General features: G+C 38.2%; 2 protein-coding genes across 2 annotated transcripts; one reads left to right on the plus strand and one right to left on the minus strand.

Moving 5' to 3' along the window:
• The first annotated feature begins 12,684 nt into the window (after positions 1-12,684).
• On the plus strand, positions 12,685-15,515 carry lypc (ly6 domain containing, pigment cell). Its single transcript, XM_053488440.1, has 4 exons — positions 12,685-12,760; positions 13,510-13,632; positions 13,842-14,058; positions 15,082-15,515. The coding sequence occupies exons 1-4, from the start codon at positions 12,685-12,687 to the stop codon at positions 15,194-15,196; spliced, it is 531 nt and encodes a 176-aa protein (XP_053344415.1). The 3' UTR covers positions 15,197-15,515.
• A 249-nt stretch (positions 15,516-15,764) lies between these two features.
• clic1 (chloride intracellular channel 1) lies at positions 15,765-23,464 on the minus strand. Its single transcript, XM_053483660.1, has 6 exons — positions 23,102-23,464; positions 20,665-20,774; positions 20,410-20,535; positions 18,211-18,317; positions 17,946-18,127; positions 15,765-17,846 (listed from the first exon to the last, which is right to left on the minus strand). Exons 1-6 carry the CDS (start codon positions 23,141-23,143, stop codon positions 17,685-17,687), a joined length of 729 nt encoding a protein of 242 aa, XP_053339635.1. The 5' UTR covers positions 23,144-23,464; the 3' UTR covers positions 15,765-17,684.
• Between the last annotated feature and the right edge of the window lie 435 nt (positions 23,465-23,899).

Raw genomic sequence — 23,899 nt, forward strand, 5'->3', positions numbered from 1 at the left:
ACTGTCATTCAGATAAAACCTGGCTAATTTAGATTTCACATGAAAAGACATAAAGCTGAAAAAGTGTATTATTCTAAAATACAAAATTGTTAAGATAACACAAATTAGACATAGTTACGGACACTACAGATTTATTTTTATTTTTTTCCTTTTTAAGCTTTTACCAAAAACTCTCATGCAAGGCACTGAGGTGCCACTGTTAATTAATGGTATATGCGTTAACAATAATTATTGGGGAGATTACAAAAGGCTATTTTTTCACTGAATATACTATAGTTTTCTATGTTTTATGACCACATAATATATGTTGTGTGTCTAATTTGGAGCATTTAAACAAAACCACTGTTAGTAATTTGGGGGATAAAAGTTTAAACAACGTTTTTTACAGGTCATATTCTAGAAGCAAGATTCTAGAATATGAAAATTCTTACGTGTTGCATAAACATCAGAATTAGCTTCTTTGGCACAAACAGTTTCTGTATTATATGTATACTTTAAAAAAAAATAATAAAATCAGCATCAATACTGTACTTTCTGTACAATGGTCAGAATTTTGTCACAGCATAAAGCAAAACTGGCTGAACAGAATTTAATAAAACTTTTGCAGTAGTTAAATATCTGCCTATAGTTTAATCTGCAACATAAGTTGAAATCATTACTGTGTACTGTAAGTGGTACTTCTTATTATTATGTCGTCACCCAAATACACCAATGTACAGTAAAAACCTTCCTTTTATATATGCAGATATAAATTATGAAAGTGTGATTTGTTCTTGTGAGTCAGTTCCTTTAGGACTGGTTGATCTCCAGTCTTTTTATAAGAGTCGCAATAAATAGATTTTCTATTTTGATTCAATTGAACTAATTTGCGAGCAGTAATGATTTTCTCTTCCCCTCTACCAGGATTGTGTTTTTCTGTTTGTAGAATTTGTACTTATGTTGAGAATACTTGATAGAAAGCTGGGTCAATCTGGAAACAGCTGCTGGTGTGTGTGTGTGTGTGTGTGTGTGTGTGTGAACAAGGCCACTTTGTTTACACTGTTGGAATTAATGGGCTCATATCATTTGGGGTGACAGATGGTGCAGGGTTCAATTGGTACCGTGGTCACTACTGCCCCCTAAAGGACACACAAACACAGACACACACACACACCTACAGTACTTCTATGTCCATCTTTCTTCACGTCTGTCATATTCTACACTACTTTCTTTGTTTCCATCGTTTCATCACCCACCCATCCATCTTTATTTGTTTTTATGCTTTCTTTCTTTCTTGTTCTATCTTTTTTTCTTTACCCGCGTGCTACCCTTACCTGTGAATGGAGTGTGTGAGGTCAACTTGCTAACACTTCTAATGCTGTTCCAATGATTCGGCAGCCCTTATTTCTGCATGTCGTATGTGCTGCCTGTGAGGAAGACCTGTGACAGAAAACATCTGTGCAACACCAGGCCAAACTGAATTTCTGTAACACACACATATATATATATATATATATATATATATATATATATAGAGAGAGAGAGAGAGAGAGAGAGATTTTTCTTTCTTTGTCTCTATCCATCTATCTACCTTTACATTACACCATTTGGCAGATGCCCTCATCCAGAGCAACTTACATTTTATCTCATTATATATATATATATATCAGCAATTAAGGGGTTAAGGGCCTTGACCAAGGGCCCAACAATGGCTCTGTGACTTTGTGGTCATGGGGTTTGAACCTGGGACCTTACGAACTGTAGTTTAATGCTTTAAGCCTTTGAGCTATCCATGACCCCCGATATCCATCCATCCATCCATCCATCCATCTATGTATTTAATTATAAATGAATAAAACACATTATGCTTTTTCTCTTTTTTTTTTACTAACATGACAAGCGGTGTGTTTAGTCTTACACTCTGCCCATCAAAAAAAAAAAGTTATCACTTCTATGCACCTAATTAATTTTTTTTAGCTGGCAACAAGTCATCACTCCATCTACATTTAGGCATTTGGCAAACGGCATCTTATCTAGAGTCTCTTACAAAAGAGCTTTGAAGTTTCCATCATCTTACTCTAGTTTCTTGGTTTCTAACTAAGTACACACAAACACTGTTGGGAATTATTATATTTTTTTACCTAAGTATTAAAGAAACATAGATCTTTAGTTGTCGCGCCAGTGACTCAGTTGTACTGTGGAAGTTTATTCAGGTGCCAGAACAGAAAACAGTCTAAATGCATGTCTTCCTCTATCCCTGAGAGATGGTGGGACCAAGCGAGCAGTGATGGAGGATCAGAGGGAACATGGTGCGTGGTGTGATTAGCCCTATGAGGTGGGTGGGTGTTGGGTCATTTTTAGCTTTGCACACAAGCATCAGTGTTTTTAATTTGATGCGGGCAGCTACAGGAAGCCAGTGGGGTGAGCAGAGAAGTAGGATGTAGTGTGGGAAAACTTGAGAAGGTTGAAAACAAGACATGCAGCTGCATTCTGGATCAGCTGCAGGGGGTGAATGGTGGACCTGCTGACGAGCTGCTATCCAGGATGCGATGTTGGCCTTTCGCCTGCTCCCAGCAAGGGGTCGCCACAGCGGAATACCCAGTCCGCACTACAACTTGGCACAGGTTTTTACACGGGATGCAACAAGAGCTCATTTTTGTGTTAAACCTTTGTTGCTTTTGTATTTCTGCTGTTTAAAGCTTTTTTTCTCAATTTTATCGAAGCTTTCTCTTGCTGTTGCTCTGCTTTGCACAGGCAGTAAGGATGGACAGACATGTCTCAGCCTCCCTCACCCTCAGCACTGGAGCCCCCCAGGGTTGTGTTCTGAGCCCCCTACTGTACTATACATCAATGACCAGGCCCGAATCAGCTCTGCAGGGGGCCACATCACCATGTCACTGATTAACAGCACGTTTAACTGGCCATGAGATTCAGGTGAGAATCAGATCTAAGGCTAAAACTTTATGCTGTTTAAATTGTCTTCCTGCTCTCATTTATTAAATTATTTAATTTAATTAAACATAAAAAAAAAAAAACACATTAATGTTTACAGCTACAGTGGTGTAGGCTCGAGATGTTCCCAGTGTGAGAACAATTGTAGCATAGTGTATTCAGTTAGCCACACACACAGGTCAGCTCAGCTGGTGAATGGAAGGAATTAATTGAGCACAAGATCTTGTTTTCAGCAGCAGGAAACAGAGAAACCAGAAGAGACAGGACTTGAGTAAAACATGTCCAGCTTCTCAGCACTTCTCTCGCTCGTCTTGCTCAGTCTTCTGCCTTCCACAGGTACGATCTGCATTACACAACCACTAAACAAACACCCATCGCTTTCGTTTAGGGCTGGGGTCAAATCAAAGCATGATGTTGTGTAAGGTGCGGCAGAAAATATTTGACAAAGACTTATATTGTTTTATTTCAGGTGCTTTAATTCAGCAAGACGTAGCAAGTAATTGATTTTTATACTTGTGTATTTTTGTATATTACTTTTGCATTGAATTTAAAGGAAAAAAATTAAGACAGAGCTAATTCTCAGGCAAGGAAAAATAGCTAAAAATGTAAAGAACTAGTGCGATCCATAACATGCATTGCAAATGAATCTTTTTTTCAGATGTATAAAATCTTGGAAATGATACACACTGTGCATTTATGGTTCCTTGAGTTAAAGCTTTCAGCCAAACAGACATTATATCAATGTAAGTTGATGTAAGTTTCGTGTTGGACAGTTAAAGAGGTCCAATTATGCCATTTAAAAGGTTGCTAATATTGCTTTGTGAGTCTCTTAAAACAGGTCTACATGTATTTTAGGTCAAAAAACACTTTAGTTTTCTTCAAAAATAGATTTAATTTTACCCCATTTCTAAATGATTCGTAAACGACTCGTGTGAAGTAGTTGGAAGATTTAGTCTGCCTAAACCCCTCCTTTCCGTGAGCCCTCACTGCTGTGATTGATCAGATGGCGCAGTGATTTATGACTGGTCTACAGCGTGTGTCGGAAAACGAAACGCCCATGACCATAACTGAACGACGGCTTTGGAGACGCGTCAATACATAGAAAAGATGCCGTCGGTTTTACCGTGAAACGACCAGCTAATTTTATATTAACTGTGGCTACAAAAATCGAGAGGTATTTTATCTTTGTGTCGGTGTTGCGTTAAAAGGCCGGTGAGCAAAAAGGACAAATACAAACAAGAAGATAAAGCAAACGTGTATTATACAAAACTAAATAAAGTAAACGAAAAAAGTGCACAACAACCAAACAAAGATATAAACAATATTTACAAACTATATATAATGAACGGTATGTGTGCGATTGAGTGGAAAATGTCCGTGTTTATTGTGTGTTAGAGGAGTATACCGAGTATGGTTCGGTCTTACCGGGGTTAATTAGGTTCGAGAGGCCGATGACGGAGGGTGAGAGGTCCGGGGAATATGTCCAGTCAAAGATAATCTGGTTAAAAAAATCTTCGAAAGAAAATGATCCACAACTATCTCTCGTGGACGAACATTATGCAAATATATTATGGAGTGACATGGATCCGTAACAGAGTTAAAATAGATTTGCTAACAACTCGTTTAGGCGAATGTGAGCCGATTATTTTTTTTAATAGACAAAAACTTCATTTATCGTGCACTGTCAGCGTCACAGATAGTGCAGATAGTTTCTGTTCACATACAGCTACATGACAGACTGCATGAAGGGAAATATTTGAAAAAGCATAATAGGACCTCTTTAAAGATTTTATAGCACTTGTCTGTTTTTTTTTTTCTTCATATTTAAAAAAAACATGCCTGAAGTCATGATCATCACACTGCTGCAGCTGAGAATATTGTACCAGGGATGTGGTGTGGATCGAAACATCACATCTCAATCATTTATTAAATAAATAGTCCATGTGCTGCACAAGGCACATTTTTAAAAAGGTCATAATTTAAATACTCCTACAGAATGAGGAATCTTATAAATGGTCTAGATTGACTGAGTGGAAGCTGAACAGCATGAGTGAGGACAAAGATCTTCTCTGTACACAATCTAACTCTTGTTTAAGCCGAAAGTGGGTGTGGCCTACATTAGACTTTAATTGTTGATCTATATTTTCATAAGCCCTATGCTCCAGGAACACTGAACAACACTAAGGAAGAACAGGGTTGTGGCTAAAAGTTGTTCACAAAATATATTCATTCAAAGCAATTTAATAATATGTTATATCCAGAGTTTATCCAGCAATATTTCTTTCAGCTGTTCTCATTAAAGCCATAATAAAGATTATTATTCGTTAATTTAATAGTTAAAAGTTAATTTACATGAATAATCATCTAATAAAATATTCTGGAAATTATTCTCCAGCTCCAAGTTTAATGACTGTAGTTAATATTTTATGAGTACAAAGATATTTCAAGTCAATACAAGATTTTTAATTGTGCAGAATAACAGAACAGAACTCTTTATACTCTTTATTTCTCTATATAATCCCCTGCTACACTAATGCGCTAAACCCAGTATTTCACTATTGTTTGGGTTCCATCAAGGTGATGGATCGAACTGCCTGTCTGATTCACTTCTGAAACACTGGTCCCCCAGGAACTCCTTTAACGACCCAAAGATGTGGAAATGGCATTAATTCCCAGGTTACTGCGGAGTCTCCAATCAAGCACAGTAACATCAGGAGTCTCATAACTGTACTGTGCTTAAAGTCTTCTGTAAATGTTAACTGCTTTTACATTACATAGTTTCATTCACCAAAAATTTCATCACAATTCCCGTTGTCTTGAATGCTGGTGGTATTTCACACTTTTACACATTGTGCTAACAAAAAAAAAAATATATATATATATATATATATATATATATATATATTTTTTTTTTTTTCTAAAATTCCCCCCTGCCACAGATTGTCCCCCTACATAATCTCTATCAAATATACTACTCAAAAAAATAAAGGGAACACTTAGTCTCAGTTTGACTTGAACGCCTCTCATATGTGTATGCATGGTTCAAGTCAAACCATAAAGTGTTCCCTTTATTTTTTTGAGCAGTATATTATATTAGAACATAAATTTATAGGTTTATGGTTTACAAATCACAAATTACATCCAACGAATTCAATTATAAAATAAGCGAAATAAAAATCTGTGGCATGATTCGGAGTGTTCACTTTGTCCGTGTTGGCCTCAAAATCCAGTAGTGCCTTGCGCATTAGCTTTAGCATTTAGCTTGCAACTTATGTTTTATTTTTCTCTTGTACAGTAAGTATACTATTTTCCCCTTGGTAGGGTATAATTTTTCCCTTGTTAGTGTATTATTTTTTCCTCGTGAATGTTTTATTATTTTATTTATTTATTTATTCATTTTTATTTATATTGCGCTTTTAACAATGGTAATTTTCTTAAGGCAGCTTCACAAAAATAAAATAAATCCATTAAAAATAAATAATAATAATAATAATAATAATAATAATAATAATAATAATAATAAATTGTGTATGTGTGAGAAAAATGTGTCTATTTTCCCCTTGTAAGTGTATAATTTTCCCTTGTAAGTGTATTATTTTTCCCTTGTTACTGTATAATTTTATCTTGTGAATGTTTTATTTTTTACCTTGTAAGTGTATGATTTTTCATTTGTTAGTGTATTATTTTTCCCCTTAGTTAATGTATTATTTTTCCCTTGTTAGTGTATAATTTTTCCCTTGTTAGTGTATAATTTTTCCCTTGTAAGTGTATTATTTTTCCCTTGTTAGTGTATAATTTTTCCCTTGTAAGTGTATGATTTTTCATTTGTTAGTGTATTATTTTTCCCCTTAGTTAATGTATTATTTTTCCCTTGTTAGTGTATAATTTTTCCCTTGTTAGTGTATAATTTTTCCCTTGTAACTGTATTATTTTTCCCTTTTGAGTATATTATTTTTCCCTTGTGAGTGTATGATTTTTTCCTCGTGAATGTTTTATTATTTTATTTATTTATTTATTTATTTATTTTTATTTATTTATATAGCGCTTTAACAATGGTAATTTTCCTAAAGCAGCTTCACAAAAATGAAAGAAATTCATTAAAAATAAATAAATAATAATAATATTAATAATAATAACAATAATAATAATAATAATAAATTGTGTATGTGTGAGAAAAATGTGTCTATTTTCCCCTTGTAAGTGTATTATTTTTCCCTTGTTACTGTATAATTTTATCTTGTGAATGTTTTATTTTTTACCTTGTAAGCGTATGATTTTTCATTTGTTAGTGTATTATTTTTCCCCTTAGTTAATGTATTATTTTTCCCTTGTTAGTGTATAATTTTCCCTTGTGAATGTTTTATTTTTCCCTTGTAAGTATATTATTTTTCCCTTGTAAGTGTATAATTTTCCCCTTTTGAGTATATTATTTTTTCCTTGTGAGTGTATGATTTTTATGTCTGCATAATGACTAATGACTTTATAATAGAATAGATAAAACCCGAACAAAAGCCTCTTCTCTTAACTGTTACATACATACTTGGATATGTGGTTACACAATTCAGACGATCTCTAACTATGATAATACCACTACATTATACAGCAGTATACATTATTTACAAATATATTCTATACATATATACAAAATATAAATCAAGTAAATGTAGAGGTCCTTCATTTACCTTTCTACTTGAGTAAAAGTACAAATCTACTTACCTTTAAATGTACTTGGGACACAGCAAGCTTTAAATTATAGTTAAAGGGGGAAGGCAAATCTTGCTATTGAGTATAATAGTCAGCAGATGGCGATATCAGTGTTGAAGCACCTACGCAGGGGTGTGGTTGTGTAATGCAACGCCATGCGGCATGTAGCGAAGTGGAAAGTACCAATATTTCTTGCAGAATTTAGTGGAGCAAAAGTAATGATGTAATAAAAATACTCAAGTACAGTATATTATTTACATAATATTTACCATCTATCCGTCCATCTACTAACCTTTGTAGTCCAACTAGGCACCAATGGTGCCCGTAGTAGTAATTCCCATTTTTATGATTGTTAGATGACCTCCAGTCAACATTTACAACATTCAAATTCGGAACGCCAGTTAGCCTAATCTGTATGTCTTTGAACTATAGGAGGAAACCAGAGTACCCGGAGGAAACCCACCAAGCACAGGGAAAAACATGCACACAGACCACGAGGCAGGAATTAATCCCTCGATCGCGGAGGTGCAAGTCAACAGTGCCAACAACTAAGCCACTGTGCCAACAACTTATTTATACTGTACAATGTTATTAGGGCATTAACGATGCTAGATTTGTGATGTTGCTAAATTGAGCCCGTCTGTTCCACCAAGAAACTTAGCTGTATGACGTAATCACACATTCATTGTTTAAATGTAATCAGATCAGTCGGCTTGTCTTTGGATGCTTCGCATGCTTTAGCTGGAGTTTTATGTTTGTGTTCTGATCTTCTACCTATCTTTATCACCTTCTCCTTAGCCTTAGCCTGAATACATTGTTCACATCACTGTGTCTCACTGGTTAACTTTCAAAAGATGTTAAAATTGTCAAAGATCACGTTAAATCTGATGCAGTTTGTCCAAACATTACTGGATTGAGACTATTTGGCGCCAATCTACGTCATGCCTTTGGGAATGCAAATCTACACGAGAATGTGCTGATAAGAATGAAGAACGGCACATACAGACAAACAGCCTGCATTTCTCCACCCTCTTTAGACCTTTTGCTCCACATCACCTATGCCTAACCCACCTAAGATCCAACCATCCCACCACAGTCAAGGACTCATTGACTCTTTACCCCTTAAGGAGATAGTTACGGCTGCCACTTGATTTGAAAAACTTGAGGAAACAATGAACAATAAAAGGCCACAAACACTAATAGACAGATATCCATCAGAGACGAGACGTCCTTAAATATACCAGTGATTGTCAACAGCCAGTGGTGTGTTCAATTACATAGTATGTTCAGTCATAACCTGTCTTATCTATATGACTCAACTAAGTCTGGTTAATTTTTTGACTAGCAAGTCGTTTTAAATTTTAATTACTTAATCACCTCTTGTGAGCTAAATTTGACATGATTAGATGGTAGCTGTAGTGCAAGAATTCTCACTGAGACGGCTACCGCACATTTTATCTTTTCAACTCTTTTTAGATCTGGGGTGACTGATGTTTTTTAAGTATATATTTCAATGCGAGCAGATTTCACTTGGTGAGTTAAATTGCTTTGGATATCTCAGTACCATGGTGAAAACCTCGCCAAGTATTCTAGTAGTTACAGACTCCCATGGTACTTTTCTGAAATGCTGTCAATTGTGTAAAGTGACTTATATAACTGAGAATTTCAATACTCATATAGACAATCCTAATGATAACACTGCTAAAGAACGTTTTGCTTAGCGTGATCTCAGCATGTACCTAGAACGACGAAATTAAGTTTTCCTTGAAAGATTTTTGCTCTTAATGTTGAGGATCTTGCTCTGTCTAATCACTTCTGCATTTTCTTTGATCCCTTATTTACTTAACAGAAAACGCCATGGAGAGACACCAGCCAGCTATAACATTAACTCAATACCCAGATATGGCAACTTTTCAGAAAAGTTTGGAGTGAGATTCTGAAAATAAGTTGGTTGGTTCTGTGCATGTCCGGCCAATATGTCCAATGCTAACCATATACATTACCCAGCATTTTAGCGTTGCAGTGTTAAGTGAAATAACAGATTTACTCTAGTTGGTAGAACTGATATTTGAAATATTGACCAAACCAAAAAGCGCTCTTAAAAAAAGGTGAAAAAAACAGGATATTGTAAATTGTAAGACAGAAAATTTGTAGGTTGATAAAAGAAGATCAAATCCGATCCAGTCCAATCCCACAGAAAAGGCAATGCAGCAAACAAAAAGTCAATGCTCGCCAAGATAGTAAGGCACCAGAATAGACAGTGGATCACATCCTGCTGCACACAGCACTTTGCAGGCAAAGAGCCCAAGGCCACTGACCCGGCCTCCAAACTCCCCAGAAACCCAACCTGTCCCATGGATCTGACAAAGACGTCTGACCCCCCCTGCCACTCAAAGGTTCCGCTGTCCATGTCCTGGTTCCAGACACCATAGCATATCTCTAGAAGTCTTGTGGAGTCATGTCCTGAGAGGACAGTGCTGCCCCAGTGGCACAAGCCTACACAATAAAAAAACTGGGCTTAATGTTTTGCCCTGTCATGTTCAGACTGATTGTATACTTTAACAGTAACACACCATAACAGAAAGAGAATGTAGGAAGCTCAAATACACTTTGATATTTATAAAGATGTATTTTAGACATTTAACGTTACTGTATATACGTGCAGCCGGTGTGTTTTCAGAAATTAAGAAATCGAGCCAGGACGGAATATATTCGTCAGTCACCTGACCCGTCTTCGATACCGTCTTCTGGTGTACGCAAATTTTGGCTATAGTTCCAATAATGAAAATATTACAATGCAGCTAAGGACATATAATAATAAACAGAATGAGTAGCTCATCTCTTATATCTTCCAGTCTGAGTCGTTCATTCTTTTGAATCTATTGCACAGCATAGCGTTTATGTGAGTCACAGTTTATGTGACAAACAGTCACAAATATTTCTCATTGTTCGAAAGATTCACAAGAATAAAATGCAGCAATGTAAATATCACACCCAAAGGACTGGGATGCAGGCCATTGATGTACAGCCTCTAATTGTTGTGAGTGGGTTTCCCAGACTTGGACACACCACTGAAGTGGTCAGAAAGAGGTATTCCATTGTCCTACAAGTCAATCAGCAGATTTTAAGATGAGATTTTAAGATTTTAAGAACAGAAAAAAAATCATGCTGAATAAGTTAATTAAACAACACATGCAATAACAATCGAACATACACCCAGTATAAATTCTGTAATGTCTTGGCATTTGGCCTCGGTACACCACCACATTTAATTTGAAATAAAACACTTAATGTGCCAGTGAAATAAAAAAAAAAAAGTGTTGCATCAATCATTCGGGAATTACAGACATGTTCCCATACACATGTCCCTTTTGGGGGTTCATAAATAATGAAAAAAAAAAACAATTGAACTTAAGGATTGCCTTTAATACTTGAATGCAAATCCTTTGCAGTCAATACCTGCCTGAAGTCCGAATCTCTTGAACATGACCGATGCTGAGGTTCCTCTCTCATGATGCTTTAACAGACTTGTGGGTCTTTATACCTTCAGTCTTTCTTCTCTTAAAACATGCTTTACGTTTATTTACTTGATTAGTCATGCTACACCTGGCCATGCAACTACTTGACAGCCATTATTTATGAACCCCAACCCAACTTTTGTGACAGTTTTAAATTCATTTAAGCATTTAATCTAACAGTTACTGTAAGATCACAGCTACTTTTCATGCAGCTGTCATTTCCTCCCCAATTTCATTTTTTTTAAAATAATTATTACAAGTGATTTTACCAGTGACTTTTTGTGTTTGTTATCCGCCATCACACTTTCTCCTGCAGGTCTGTTCTTTCTTCTAGCTAGACTCACTGATAGCCGGTATTGAATACGTCCGCTTTTCTGAGTCACGCGACTGATGAATGTTTCAGGGTAATAAATTCAGTAGTATTTAAATTTCAAAATGAACAATTCAACAGTGATTAAATTTCAAAATGTGTTTTTTCAAACTCTTATATATAGATCAAATAATTATGATGCTCATTTGCTTCCGTATATAATATGATATACCTTGCTTTGTGCTCCGGTGCACAGTCATGTTAGACCAGGAAGGGGCCGTCCCCCAAGTCGAGAGCATGAAATTGTCCAAAATATCTTGGTATACTAAAGAATTAAGGGTTCATTTCACTGGAACTAAGTGGCAGAGCCTAATAACTGAAAAACAACCCCACACCCATTGACATAACAGCGCACATGGATGAGCGTGTTTGGGATGGAAGAACTTCCAATAGAACACCTTTGGGATGAATAAGCGCCAGGCTTTCTCGTCCAACATCAGTGTCTGACCTTACAAATGTGCTTCTGGAAGAAAGGTCAAAAATTCCCATAAACACACTCCTAAACTTTGTGGAAAGCCTTCACAGTAGAGTTGAAACTGTTATAGCTGCAAAGGGGGCGGGGCCAACATCATATTAAACGCTATAGATTAAGAACTCGATGTTAATTAAGTTCATATGCATGTGAAGGCAGGAGAGTTAATACTTTTCACAATACGGTGTACTTAGAAGGCAGAGGGTTTATAGTCAGTTTTGGAGATAATGTCTCTGAAAGAACCTGTATGACCATGGTTTCCCCAAGGATCAGTTCTGGGGTCTCTGATATTGCGCAAATGATAACCCAAATCTAGGTAGCATGTACGTGCATACTGTATGACTATGATTCTATGTTCTTGTTCTTGGACTTATGTTGCTTGAAAAAGTAAGCAACTGGACGTATCAAAACGTCCTTCAGTTAAATAAAGAAAAGCCTTTAATTAATCTTTTTGGCAGTAAAGAAAGAAAGTCTGCGGTCAGTGCTTATCTTGAGTCTAGGGCCCTGAAAACCTGATAACACCTGTGTGAAAAATCTTAATATCTTACTATAAGTTAAATATTGTTCTTAGTTCACTAACTAAACAAATATTTTTCTATTTTCTATTAATTATTTTAATAATTAAAATGTATTTTAATGATCGTTTTTGGGAATTGGTCGATCAGTAAGTAGTAGGAGTCTTGCCAGCCATGCAGAGTCCCAGGTCCAATTCCCAGCCAATTTCCCAACCCAAACCACTGGAGGCAGTGCTGGTCCTTGGCCAAGGTAAAATAAGAGGAGGCTTGTCTCGGAGGGCCATCCAATGTAAAACCTGTGCCAAGTTGTGTGTGGATCGGCTGGTCCGCTGTGGCAACCCCATGACAGGAGCAGCTGAAAGACTAGACTAACAGCATTTAAATAATTTCTTTATCTTGAAAGAACTTTATAAGAACTTTGAATATGAAGCATGCTATATAAATAATCTTCTGTGCTTGCTTTGTCTCTCTGGCTCTTCATCTCATCCCAAGTAGGCACAGGTTGATCTGCAGGACATCTTCAGGACTCATTAACCCCCTTTTTATCACCTTGAATAGCTTATTTTCTACAGTCCTCAAACTAACGTTGTCTTGAAGACAACCTAAAGATTTTTGGAGCAATCTTAAGTTTTAAAAACCTTCTACAGGTGACATGATGTGTCGTCTGTGTGCCCCCACTGGGGCTCGTCCATTCCCAAAGCTGAGGTTCGATTGATCTGGTCTTCTCACTTTTTTTTTTTTTCATCTGTGTGGGTGAAGAACGTAAACTGAGGTTCAAATGATGATTTCTATGAATGAAACTAATAACATTAAACTACAAAACTAAAAATCTCTAGTTACCAGTATCACTTTTCAGGCGGGGTCGACTAACTGTCTGGTTTGCTGATGTCTTGTCTTGAGCTGAACTGTTACTGAGAAACCTCAGTGAGTAACCTCATGGTGGGTATAAAGTGTGTGTCTGCACTCCATCTCATTACCACCTTCCTCTCTGTCTCTCAGTGCTATGTCTTACCTGTTATAAGTGTGAGTATTCATCCATCGATCCATTCAAATGCATTCCTACGATCGCAAATTGTGCTGCAAGTGAGCGCTGCCTTTACAGCACAGCCACAGCCTCAACAGGTGAGGACGTACACACAAATACACAATAGATGTGTAAATGTAGATTATACCGGTCTAAGCTGAAAAAAGCTACAGCCATCTTAGACTGGTCTAATCTACATTTTTAAGGAGGCGTTCCTGCAAGTTCTTGTTTTTTTTAGCTACGCTACTGTACATGGAAATCTTTTTCATCTGGTATGTGATCTTACTTATGGTTATTATGCCCTCAGGTTTGGTGCGTCAGGAGCTGAAAGAGAAGAAGTGTGTCCCAGCATCAGAGTGTGGTGTTCACATAGAGAAAAAAATTGCAGGTCTCATCTTCCGCTACACAACACGATGCTGCAACACTGACCTGTGTAATGCAGCTGCCCCGTCCAGCTCCCACTTCTGGCCCCGAATAGCACTGATCCTCGGGGGTCCTGTGCTCGCTGTCCTGCTGACCTCACTGTAAACTCACACATACATGCATCCGTATCTCTCCATCACACAGAAACATTCTAGAGCTTGATGCATAATGTTCTGATTCTGGAATAATGAACATAGGTAATGAATTAGAATTAGTGTGTGAAAATAATAAATAATCTGATTTGAAAAGAGGCATTCCAGGATTGGTGCTAATAAGAGGCAGTGTTGGCTCAAGGCGGTTAAGGCTGAAGGTTGCTAATCAGGAAGTTGGAGGTTCACACCCCAGCACTGCCAAGTTTCCACTATTGAGCCCTTTAGCAAGGCCCTTAACCCTATCTGTCCCAGGGACGCTGTATCCTGGCTGACCCTGTGCACTGACCCTAGCTTCCTAACCGGAATATATCATTTTTCGGATTAATAAAGTACTCAATAATTAACTATTAATATTATTAATAGACATGACTGGGTTGTTTAACTACTGTATTTGTATAACCCAGATTTGAGTCCCAGATTTTCTACAATCATTCCACTAATTGTTAAACTAATTACACTATTTGTTGGTCGCAGCATGGATAAAAGTAGTTCCGTACGGTCCGCAGTATTGGAAAGAGGAGATAGCAGTTACCTGCCAAAACCATACTCGAAACCTGTCACAGAAGCGCTTCCAGAAAAAAACAAAACACATCTGATAACATTGTCCCTTTATAACCCCTGATCAAGGGCACTACTTGGTGTGTGGAACAAGAGATCATACACTTTACTGTACATAGCACTCTAGCTTTCCATTTAACCCTATTTGGGATTCAAACCCAGATCCCGAAGTAAATAGAGATGATATAAGGTAAGTTCCTCAGGACTGTTCACCACCTCCATGGTTTATTCTCTTCTCCTTTTGGCTACATAGTACTGGTAACTATTTAAAACTATTTTTACCCCTTTTAATTACAGGGTTGCCAGCTCCACCAGTAGTGGTTGGTTAGTTCCTCCATGTGTGGATGGATATGTGTTGGCATAATAAGAAACACATCATAATATCTTCTTTTTTCTGCTACTTTCGTTCTGCAGCGGACCCTTTGTCTCCATCCAAACCTGTCTACCACATCTTCCTTTGTTACTCCAACCTCATAAACCTCCTTTTGGGCCATCCTCTTCTCCTCCTGCCTGGCAGCTCCATCTCTAACATGTTCCTCCCGAGGTACCTCCTCATCCCTCCTCTGCACACGTGCCAAACAGTTTTAACCTGGCCTCTCTAACTTTGTCCTGAATCCGTCCTACTTGTCCTGATCGTAAAACTCTGAAGAGCTACAGAATGATCCTGTAGTGATGCTCGGTTTAAATACGATCTGTGATGTAAATACTGATGTAAGGCATGAACCGTGGAGATGTAGTTCTGGACGGTTCTGTCTGGTTTCCATGGCGATTTTATTTATTTATTCATTAAATAGCCGCATGTCTGGCTACATGTAAATTGTTTGCTTTGGCGAGGCTCCTACTACTGTTCGACCAATGCCCAAAAACAATCATTAAAATAAATTAATTAAAAATTTAATTATGAACATAATTGATAGAAAATAGAAATTAACATGTTTAATAATTTTTTTTGTTTTGCTTTTTTAGTTTGCTTTCTTAAAACAATCGAGTATACCAACAGTTTTAGCATTTTTACATTCTGACAGATTCTCTGCTCTCTGCCTCACTACTGTATGTATTGGTTGGCGAAAAAATAAATAGACAGACGAGTCCATCAGTCGACCTTTCACGTTCTTTATTATGCACCATGTACTTACACTTATTTAAAAAAAAAAAAGCATACAGAAGACAGCAGACCTAAGTATTTGAATAAGCTTTAACCAGTTCTAACCAGATGGTGCAGCGGTGATTATCAGCTTGTACACACCCAGCAGAAAGAGGAAGGAAATGAGAGAGCAGAAGGAAGTGCGAGAAGATGGAGAGGCGGAGGAAGAGGAAGAAGAAAAAAAGGACAGCGAGGTTATAGACTGAGGGGCCGGTCGAGGAGGAGGAAGAGGAGGGGGTTTTCCTCTCGCCGCTGAGGACAATCACACTTCTTTCTTTTACAGGAAATCTGCGTCTCTGCGTCGTAGTTTAGAAACTTAATGCACAAACACAGCATACTTAACGAGTGAAGCTTTAATCTCAGACGCCTTGACTTCCGTTTTCTTTATTTATAGTAAAATACTGAAATATTCTGATTTGTAAAATGTAAAAAAATACTTTCTATTGTGTTTTTGAATCTTGAAAAAAAGACCTGTTTTAGAGGTTTTTGCGGCTAAGTACAGACGAATAAGAGAATAAATATAGAATTATAAAATCATTCATAAAAGCATGGTTTGTAGGGCAGGTCTAAAAAAAAAACATGGGCGGGGCAAATGACTCACAGGTAGCAGCATTTATTTATTGTGTGTTATTCTCCTTTTCTATTTATCTATGTTGAAAAAATAGTTTGAGGGTGTGTGTGTGTTTTAGTATTTGACATTCCTGCTTGAAAATCTTCATCCTGGTTCAAACTAAAGTTCCAAGGTTCAACATATCTAGGCATGTTGTGTGTGTGTGTGTGTTTCTAACACCCACAACCTCCGTCTGAAACTCAGTCCCAGGCTGTGTCCTGTGTGAAAGAGAAATGTGACACCACACATTGTGGTGTCTCCAGAACACAACAGGTCACTGTGCCTGTGTGTACAACAACAGACTTGCATATGTGTTTGTGTGTGTGACCTGAAAATACTGTGCTTTTTAAAAATGAAGTAGTTTGCGCCTCGTTCTTTCTCACACTTTGGTGCACTAGTACACACGGGCTGAGAAACAGATCCTGTTCTGAGTGTGTGGTTTTCAAATGCAATATTTGTCATGCTCATGCTTGCTTTATCACTACGCCGCGCTGAGCAAACGGTCGTGTGGTGGTGGTGGGGCGGGGGGATTCGTTTCCGAAAGAGGAACAGAGATGGAGCGTGGACTGACGACATCCTGAGAGTAACTGCACACACACACGTTTCTTTCAGCTGCACTTCACTGAAAAGATAAACGAAGCTAGATTAGCGTCTACAGCGATAACCGCATGATGCTAATTTAGCGAACAATCGATGCTGTTTAAAGTCTTCATTTTGCAGTATGAATTACAGACCAATGCGGCCGTCACATGATCAAGTTTGAGTTTATAACTTAAGCCCCGTCCCTTAATGAATACTATTTTCAGCTGTTTAAAATCCGTGTGTTAAGCTAAGCATGAAATCTTGAGATACGGTGTTAGTGTGTATGAGGTGTGATGAGCTGATGCGGCGGTTGACACATCCTTCAATGTTGTGAATGAAAGCACAAGTGTGTGAAAAAGAAAAGAAAACCAGAACAGAAAGTAAAGGTAGGTGTGTATTGCGCGACTAGCATGCTCCCTAATGAGTTTGATTTCCCTCATGAGACGCTTGTTGAAGGGACGGTTCGGAAAGAAAAAAAAAGACAACCTTCCGAAAGCGTTCAACGATCACATGAGTGGAGATGGGTTTTAGGGGGCGTGGCTTCTAAAAGGATTTTTTGAATTAATGAGCAAACGTGAATTTTGAACCGTCTCTTTAACAACTACTAAAAATGCAAACAGACAATAAACCGTGTGTGTGTGTTTATATACAAAACTCATGTGTGTGTGTGTGTGTGTGTTTTTATTTGAGAGCTTTGACGACAGACGAGTAAGCGATGTGGATCTCGGGGTCACTCGGACAGGTGGAGGAGAATTCCTCACGCGCGTACGCGGCATCCAGGTATCGCCATAGCGACGTCAGAGTGCGAGGGATGGAGAAATCACGGAACTTCTGACACACCACCTGAAGGAGATGAAGAAAAAAAAGGGATTAAATGTAAGTGCAGTAAGAGACCTACATTAGACGAGGTGTGTGTTAGGGTGATTAGCTAAGACGTGTCACCTTGACGATATGTAACTTGGGCAGAAGGTTACAGTCGGCCAGCGTGAGTTCCTGACCGTCCAGGAAGGGGCGGGACGATGTGGTGACGTCATCGGCGCTGTTCTCGTCAATCTCGTCAGGTAGAGGAGAGCTGAGGTACTCGTCCAGCTTCTTCAGAGCCTTCACCAGGCCTTTCTCCAGGGCTACACACAAATACATGATTAGATGCTTAATTTTTATTATTATTATCGTGATTATCGTAATTATTGTTGTTGGTGAGACTCACTGTCGTTCATGCCAGGGTTGGAGTTCTTGATGTAGGCGGAGAATTTAGAGAAGACGTCCATGCCAGCGGTGTTGGACTCGGGGTTACGAGCAGCCAGGCGAGGGTACCTGTAGTGTGTGTGTGTGTGTGTGTGTGTTTGGGGCAGCAATCAGAGAAGAAGCAACAAAGGTTAGGAAAATTGATACATCAACCAATCACTTAATTATCCAGCCACCCATCCAATTCATATATCCAATCACTTATCAAACTATTGATCATTCCATTCATCCATCAATCACATCACTTATTCATCCATCATCTAATCCCTTACAAATCCATCACATTCATCCATCATATCATCTCATTCATCCATCCAATTACCTACCCATCCATCCAATCCTTTAACCATCCATCATGCCATTCATACATCTAATCCCTTACACATCCATCCATCCATCCATCCAATCCCTTTGCCATCCATCCCGCCATTTATACATCTAATCCCTTAAACATCCATCCCATTCATCCATCCAATTACTTACCCATCCATCTATACATCTGATCCCTTAACCATTTATCATCCCATTCCTCCATCCAATCACTTTTCCATCCATCATCCCATTCATTCATCACTTACCATCTGTCTACCTATCCTTTCTACTACCTATTTATTAATTACAGTTATAAATCTATCTGCTAAATAATCTTTATACCACTGATGTATTTTTTAACCCACCCATTTATCCACCACCAACACATGCACCCACCCTCCCAGTCATTTACCCCAGAAACCACCCATCTATCACCACTTTGATGATACCCATCCATCTCTGGGCTTGACATTAATGCTTTGGGTTTGAGTAAGTGGATTACCTAACTCAGTCGTCGGAAACAAAACATTAAAACCCCACCCGTGCTTCCTCCCCCGACTCAAAGACAGCCTGTCACACCCTTTAATGAAGCTGCGTGCTACGAGTGACGTGTAAACAGCTCGTCATTTAACGGGTGTAAGTTTGGTTGCATCAGCCAGTGACAGAAACTGAAAGGAAACTGTTGGTAAAATAGGACAGGTTAGCTTACCAGTATGGCATGTTTTTTTGTCTTTTTCTTGGTGTGGCAATGCTCCCACGATACGAGAACACTGCCACACCACTTCCTGTTCAAAAATATAAAGTATGATGCAGCATAGGAGAAAATGCAATTTACGATGCATTCACAAGTCTGTCCACACTACCAGGTTGTTTTTACAGTTTAAAATCCTGAACACACACCGAGTGTAAAGTGTGTCCAGGTGCTATAACTCTTCATCTAAACATCACTCACATGTACAGTAGAATAATCGTTCATATTATTAAGAGAATAAGATGAAGAGTCATTTATATGTCACATGTTTCCAATGAAATAGTCAAATTATTATAATTTTTTTTCAAGTATCCGAGCTAGGAAGCTGGGGTCAGCGCTGCAGGGTACAGCGCTCTCCGGAGGAGATACTGTTAAGGGCCTTTTTTAAGAGCTCGGGAGTAACAGGATAGAAGTGCTGGGGCTTGAACCAACGACCTTCTGATTAGTAACTTAGAGCCTTAACCGGTTGAACCACCAATGTTACACATCATCCTGGTTTCACACGTCGCTAGTTTGAGAAACATTTCAGAGAAAAATTTTAAAGGGTTTTCACTTTAAATAGCTGTGAAGCTCTACCATATGCCATCTTTAAACTAATGACCATCTCGCTTTCTGGTAAGTACTGCATGGTAGCTAAATGTCTTAACTCCAACATGATAAATGGTTAGGGTGGTTTGGTTAAGCCAGAATCATCTCTACTATAAAATTTATCCTCGTTATAATTGTATATTCTGTAAATTAATCAATTGCTTTTATTGATTTTTTACTAACAAGACTACAAAAGAATTAATGTCAAGCCCTGAATCTAGCCCTCCAAATGTATTAATCTTAAATCTTGTCTTGGTTACAGTTCCTTATGACAATGATATTTAATGATATTCATTTAAATTATATTAATATTCAAATCAACATTAATATACAAACACAAGGTAATTGTGATAATTATAACTGTAATAAAGCCATAATAATGCATATACTACATGATGAAATAAGAAACGTGGTATTACGTCAATAATAACAGAACAAAGACGGACCTGTATGAAAACCTGTACGAATAGGTGAGAACAAAGTAAGAGTAAATAAACGAGTGTGTCGTACTTCGGAGGGCAGAGGTGGTCCTCGAGAAACTCCTCGATCTTGTTGGTGTCCGTTTTCACTTCCCGTCCATACAGCAGGAAGGGGGGCTGGGCCCCTGGAGCCAGGTCCTTCAGGATGTCTGGCTTCCTGGATTTTATTAAGACATTTGTGATCTTTAAATACATTAGAACATGAACTATATAAAAAGATGACCAGAGGATGAGTAGTATGGAGTAAAAACAAAAGGGGAGAAAGTGGTGAAACACACACACATACCTCTTCATGTCGACAGTGGTCACGTTAAATGTCACTCCTTTCAGCCACAACACCATAAAGAGCCTCTGGGAGAAAGGACAGTTCCCAATGCTTTGTCCATCACTCCCGGCCTGCACACACACACACACACAAACTTTAAGTAGCTGAAAATGATAATGCGCAATATAAATAAAATAAGTAAAAAATGTTTTACACTGTAACAAACAAGCCTTTCGAACGCAGTAGAAATGCTGCAGCCCATTAAAGCTCTCTCATTTGCCTCCATAATGCTCCAGTAGAACAATGTGGAATTTGATAGAGAGAAAAACAAACATCCTTATTTCCTCACAGCTGAACAGATGGCCTGTGTATTAACCTTTATACGTGCGCTTTGTTTTGCATCTGTGTGTGTGTGTGTGTGTGTGTGTGTGGTGGTATAATATAGTGCATACACTGTACAGCAGTAATAAGATAGAAAAGCTGATAGCCTCAGTATATCAGCTATCACTGTTTGTAAAGATTATGAAGAAACTTATATTCTCTTTACAAAATTGACTGATGAGCTAGGTTGCTAATTAACTAACCTCTGAAACAGTCTCGTTTGCTAAATTTTGCAACATTTTGAACTGATTATTAATTTCCATCGGTTCCAACGACCAATCAGGGGTCAGTATCGATCTCAAGACCAACTGTGCTAAAGCATTGCTTGCAAAAACCAATCACAATTCAGCATCGTTCCAAAGGACCAATCATGAGTCAGCAGCGTTCCAAAGGACCAACCACGTGGTCAGCATCATTTCCAATGACCAATCACAATTCAGCATCATACCCTAGAAACAATGACATTTCAACGTTGCTCCCAATGACTAATCACGGTTCAGCATTGTTCCCAAAGATCCATTGGGGTTCACCATCATTTACAACGTCCAATCACGGTTCAGTGTCATTTTTCATGAACCATCCACGGTTCAGTACCATTCCCAAGGACCAATCATGATTCTGCATTGTTTGTTCATCTGCACACATTATTGTCGTTCAACACTTTTTTAATAATATATATATTTACAGTATAATAACAAAGTTAGATTTTTGGTCAACAACTGTTTCCTTTGTCACTATTTCTGAACTCCTCACTACCACGGCTTTATTTTATCTGCGATTCTAAGAGAAATAAAGCTTTAAATGAATAAACAAAAAACTTAAAGCCAGCCTGTGGTGCTATGGCGACCAAACATGACTACTTCATTCTAGTTTTTTTTCTGTTCTTTTAAAGCTCTCTTCTACTGGGAGTGTTTTCCCGGACAACTTCCTTTCGCCACGTGCCACGCTTTTGGCGGGCGAACATCCGCGACCGTCTGGTGACCACGTTCGCCACACGACTTCCAGTGACATGAAGAGAGTTAGCATGGCTGTCGTTGCTGACCTTGAGAAGACCTTGTAGTGTGGTGTTTTAAGTTATTCTGTAATTGAACATTTATTAATGTTGATTTACATTTGATGGGGTGTTGTGATCATTTTAACTAGCGCAGGTCTGAGTGCCGCTGGATCAACGGGTCCATGTGCGGAAATGACCGAAAAGTGAAAGAGGCTGGGTGTTAAACAATACCCGCTTTCATTCTGGAGGGGAAAAAGGACAAAAAACACACTCCTTTCCTTCACACAATGACTGCTTTATTAATGTGAGTCTTTACCTCAGCCTGGGAAAACACACACACACACACACACTTCCCTCAGGGCCCTGAAAACAGTCTCTCTCTCTCTCTCTCTCTCTCTCTCTCTCAAGGGACAACGCCCCTAGATTTGACCAAATTAGGTTTTTACTTCAATAAAACTATATAGTAAATACTATATTTTAAAGTTAAAGTTTTCAAAATGGCACCGCCCTAAAAAAGAAATAGCCGTTAGAAGACGTTAGGAAACATCCGTTAGGTTTGGGGTTTGAGTTTTTTTTTTTTTTTTTTTAATTCAAACTCCATTTTGTCTATTGAAGCAGTAAACGCGAGGCCACGTCCTAAATCCAACGCGCCTCCTTACAGCAGTGAACTAAACTCCGTTAGACTTACCGTTAGACCTAGGGCACTAGATATTACCCAGTCGGGTTTTTTGGAACGCGGTTACACCTTGCACAGTTATCAAGTACCGTTTATCAGGTAGTTTTAATCAGTGACGTAATTGATACCCCGATTTTTGGAAACAATGCTTTTATTATTCCAAAATACATTTTAATCACATTAAATTATAGTTTAAAAGTCGGACAAGTTGTATTAAAAGACTGTTATAATAAGTTTATATCACACTGGAGTGTATAAATAAGCATAAAAATGTAAGTTTAGATTGATGTTCCACCATCATAGACATCTTATTTAGTAAGTTAACAAGGTAGAGATAAGAGAGAATATAAGTAATACTAGTTTTATTAATAGTTCTAGCTCTTACTCGCCATAATCCGCCGACTCACCTTCACAAACAGCTCAATCTCCGGCTGATTTGCGTCGCTCATTTTACTTCAGATTTACTTAACGCACCAAACAAAACTCCAAATTCAAAATCTGGATAATTAACTAAACCGGTTTGCGTAAAAAAACGGGGAAAAAAACTCAAAACCGATCTGACTTCCGGTTCAAAATGACGCTCCAGAACTCCCGGGAAATCTCCAAGGAAACGCCAGAGATGTGGAACTGGAGAGGAAGTAAAATGTCCACAGCGGAGAGTTTTTAAAATATTAGGTTTTATCCCAGAGAGCTTTTGAGACTCGTAGACGCAAATGAGACTGAGAGAGAAAGAGGGAGAAAGAGAGAGACTCAGCCCACTTCCCCTCCGCGCGCAGCTCCGTCTCCCTGGTGACCGCAAAGAAGATTAGCCTCTTTTGCTAGCTCGCGCGACACGTCAGCGCGGCCGCCATATTGGAAAGGGTGATATTTAACATCAGTTTATTATTATCAAGGCTATTTAAGTAGACATATCGTTTTATAGTTCTAAATATAAATATCAAATATATAGTTAGAATTTAGCCAAACTGTTTAACTTTGTGCTAACAGGTTTTAGTGAAGCACATGGCACATGTGTAATTCCCTGAAACAGAAGTGTGTGTGTGTGTGTGTGTGTGGTGTTACAATTTTTTCTACACCTTCATTCATGAGCATTTTGCCATCTGTTCAGAAAAGCTTGGAGTGAGATTCTGAAAATAGGGGTATTGGTTGTGTGTGTACTCTCCGGTTACTGAACAGGGAGTGTGTTTGGCTGACGATGAAAGAAA

Source organism: Clarias gariepinus, chromosome 2, assembly GCF_024256425.1.
Source record: "Clarias gariepinus isolate MV-2021 ecotype Netherlands chromosome 2, CGAR_prim_01v2, whole genome shotgun sequence".
Classification (NCBI taxonomy): Eukaryota; Metazoa; Chordata; class Actinopteri; order Siluriformes; family Clariidae; genus Clarias; species Clarias gariepinus.

Bases quoted from the DNA above. Each gene is read 5' to 3' on its own strand.
- lypc (XM_053488440.1), top strand. From the start codon at position 12,685: ATGCAGAGTCCCAGGTCCAATTCCCAGCCAATTTCCCAACCCAAACCA. The intron at 12,761-13,509 runs GTAAAATAAGAG...TCTGTCTCTCAG, and splicing joins AGTGCTGGTCCTTGGCCAAG to TGCTATGTCTTACCTGTTAT. The intron at 14,059-15,081 runs GTAAACTCACAC...TTCGTTCTGCAG, and splicing joins GCTGTCCTGCTGACCTCACT to CGGACCCTTTGTCTCCATCC.
- clic1 (XM_053483660.1), bottom strand. From the start codon at position 23,143: ATGAGCGACGCAAATCAGCCGGAGATTGAGCTGTTTGTGAAG. The intron at 20,775-23,101 runs GTGAGTCGGCGG...GTGTGTGTGCAG, and splicing joins AGATTGAGCTGTTTGTGAAG to GCCGGGAGTGATGGACAAAG. The intron at 20,536-20,664 runs GTATGTGTGTGT...AATAAAATCCAG, and splicing joins ACCACTGTCGACATGAAGAG to GAAGCCAGACATCCTGAAGG.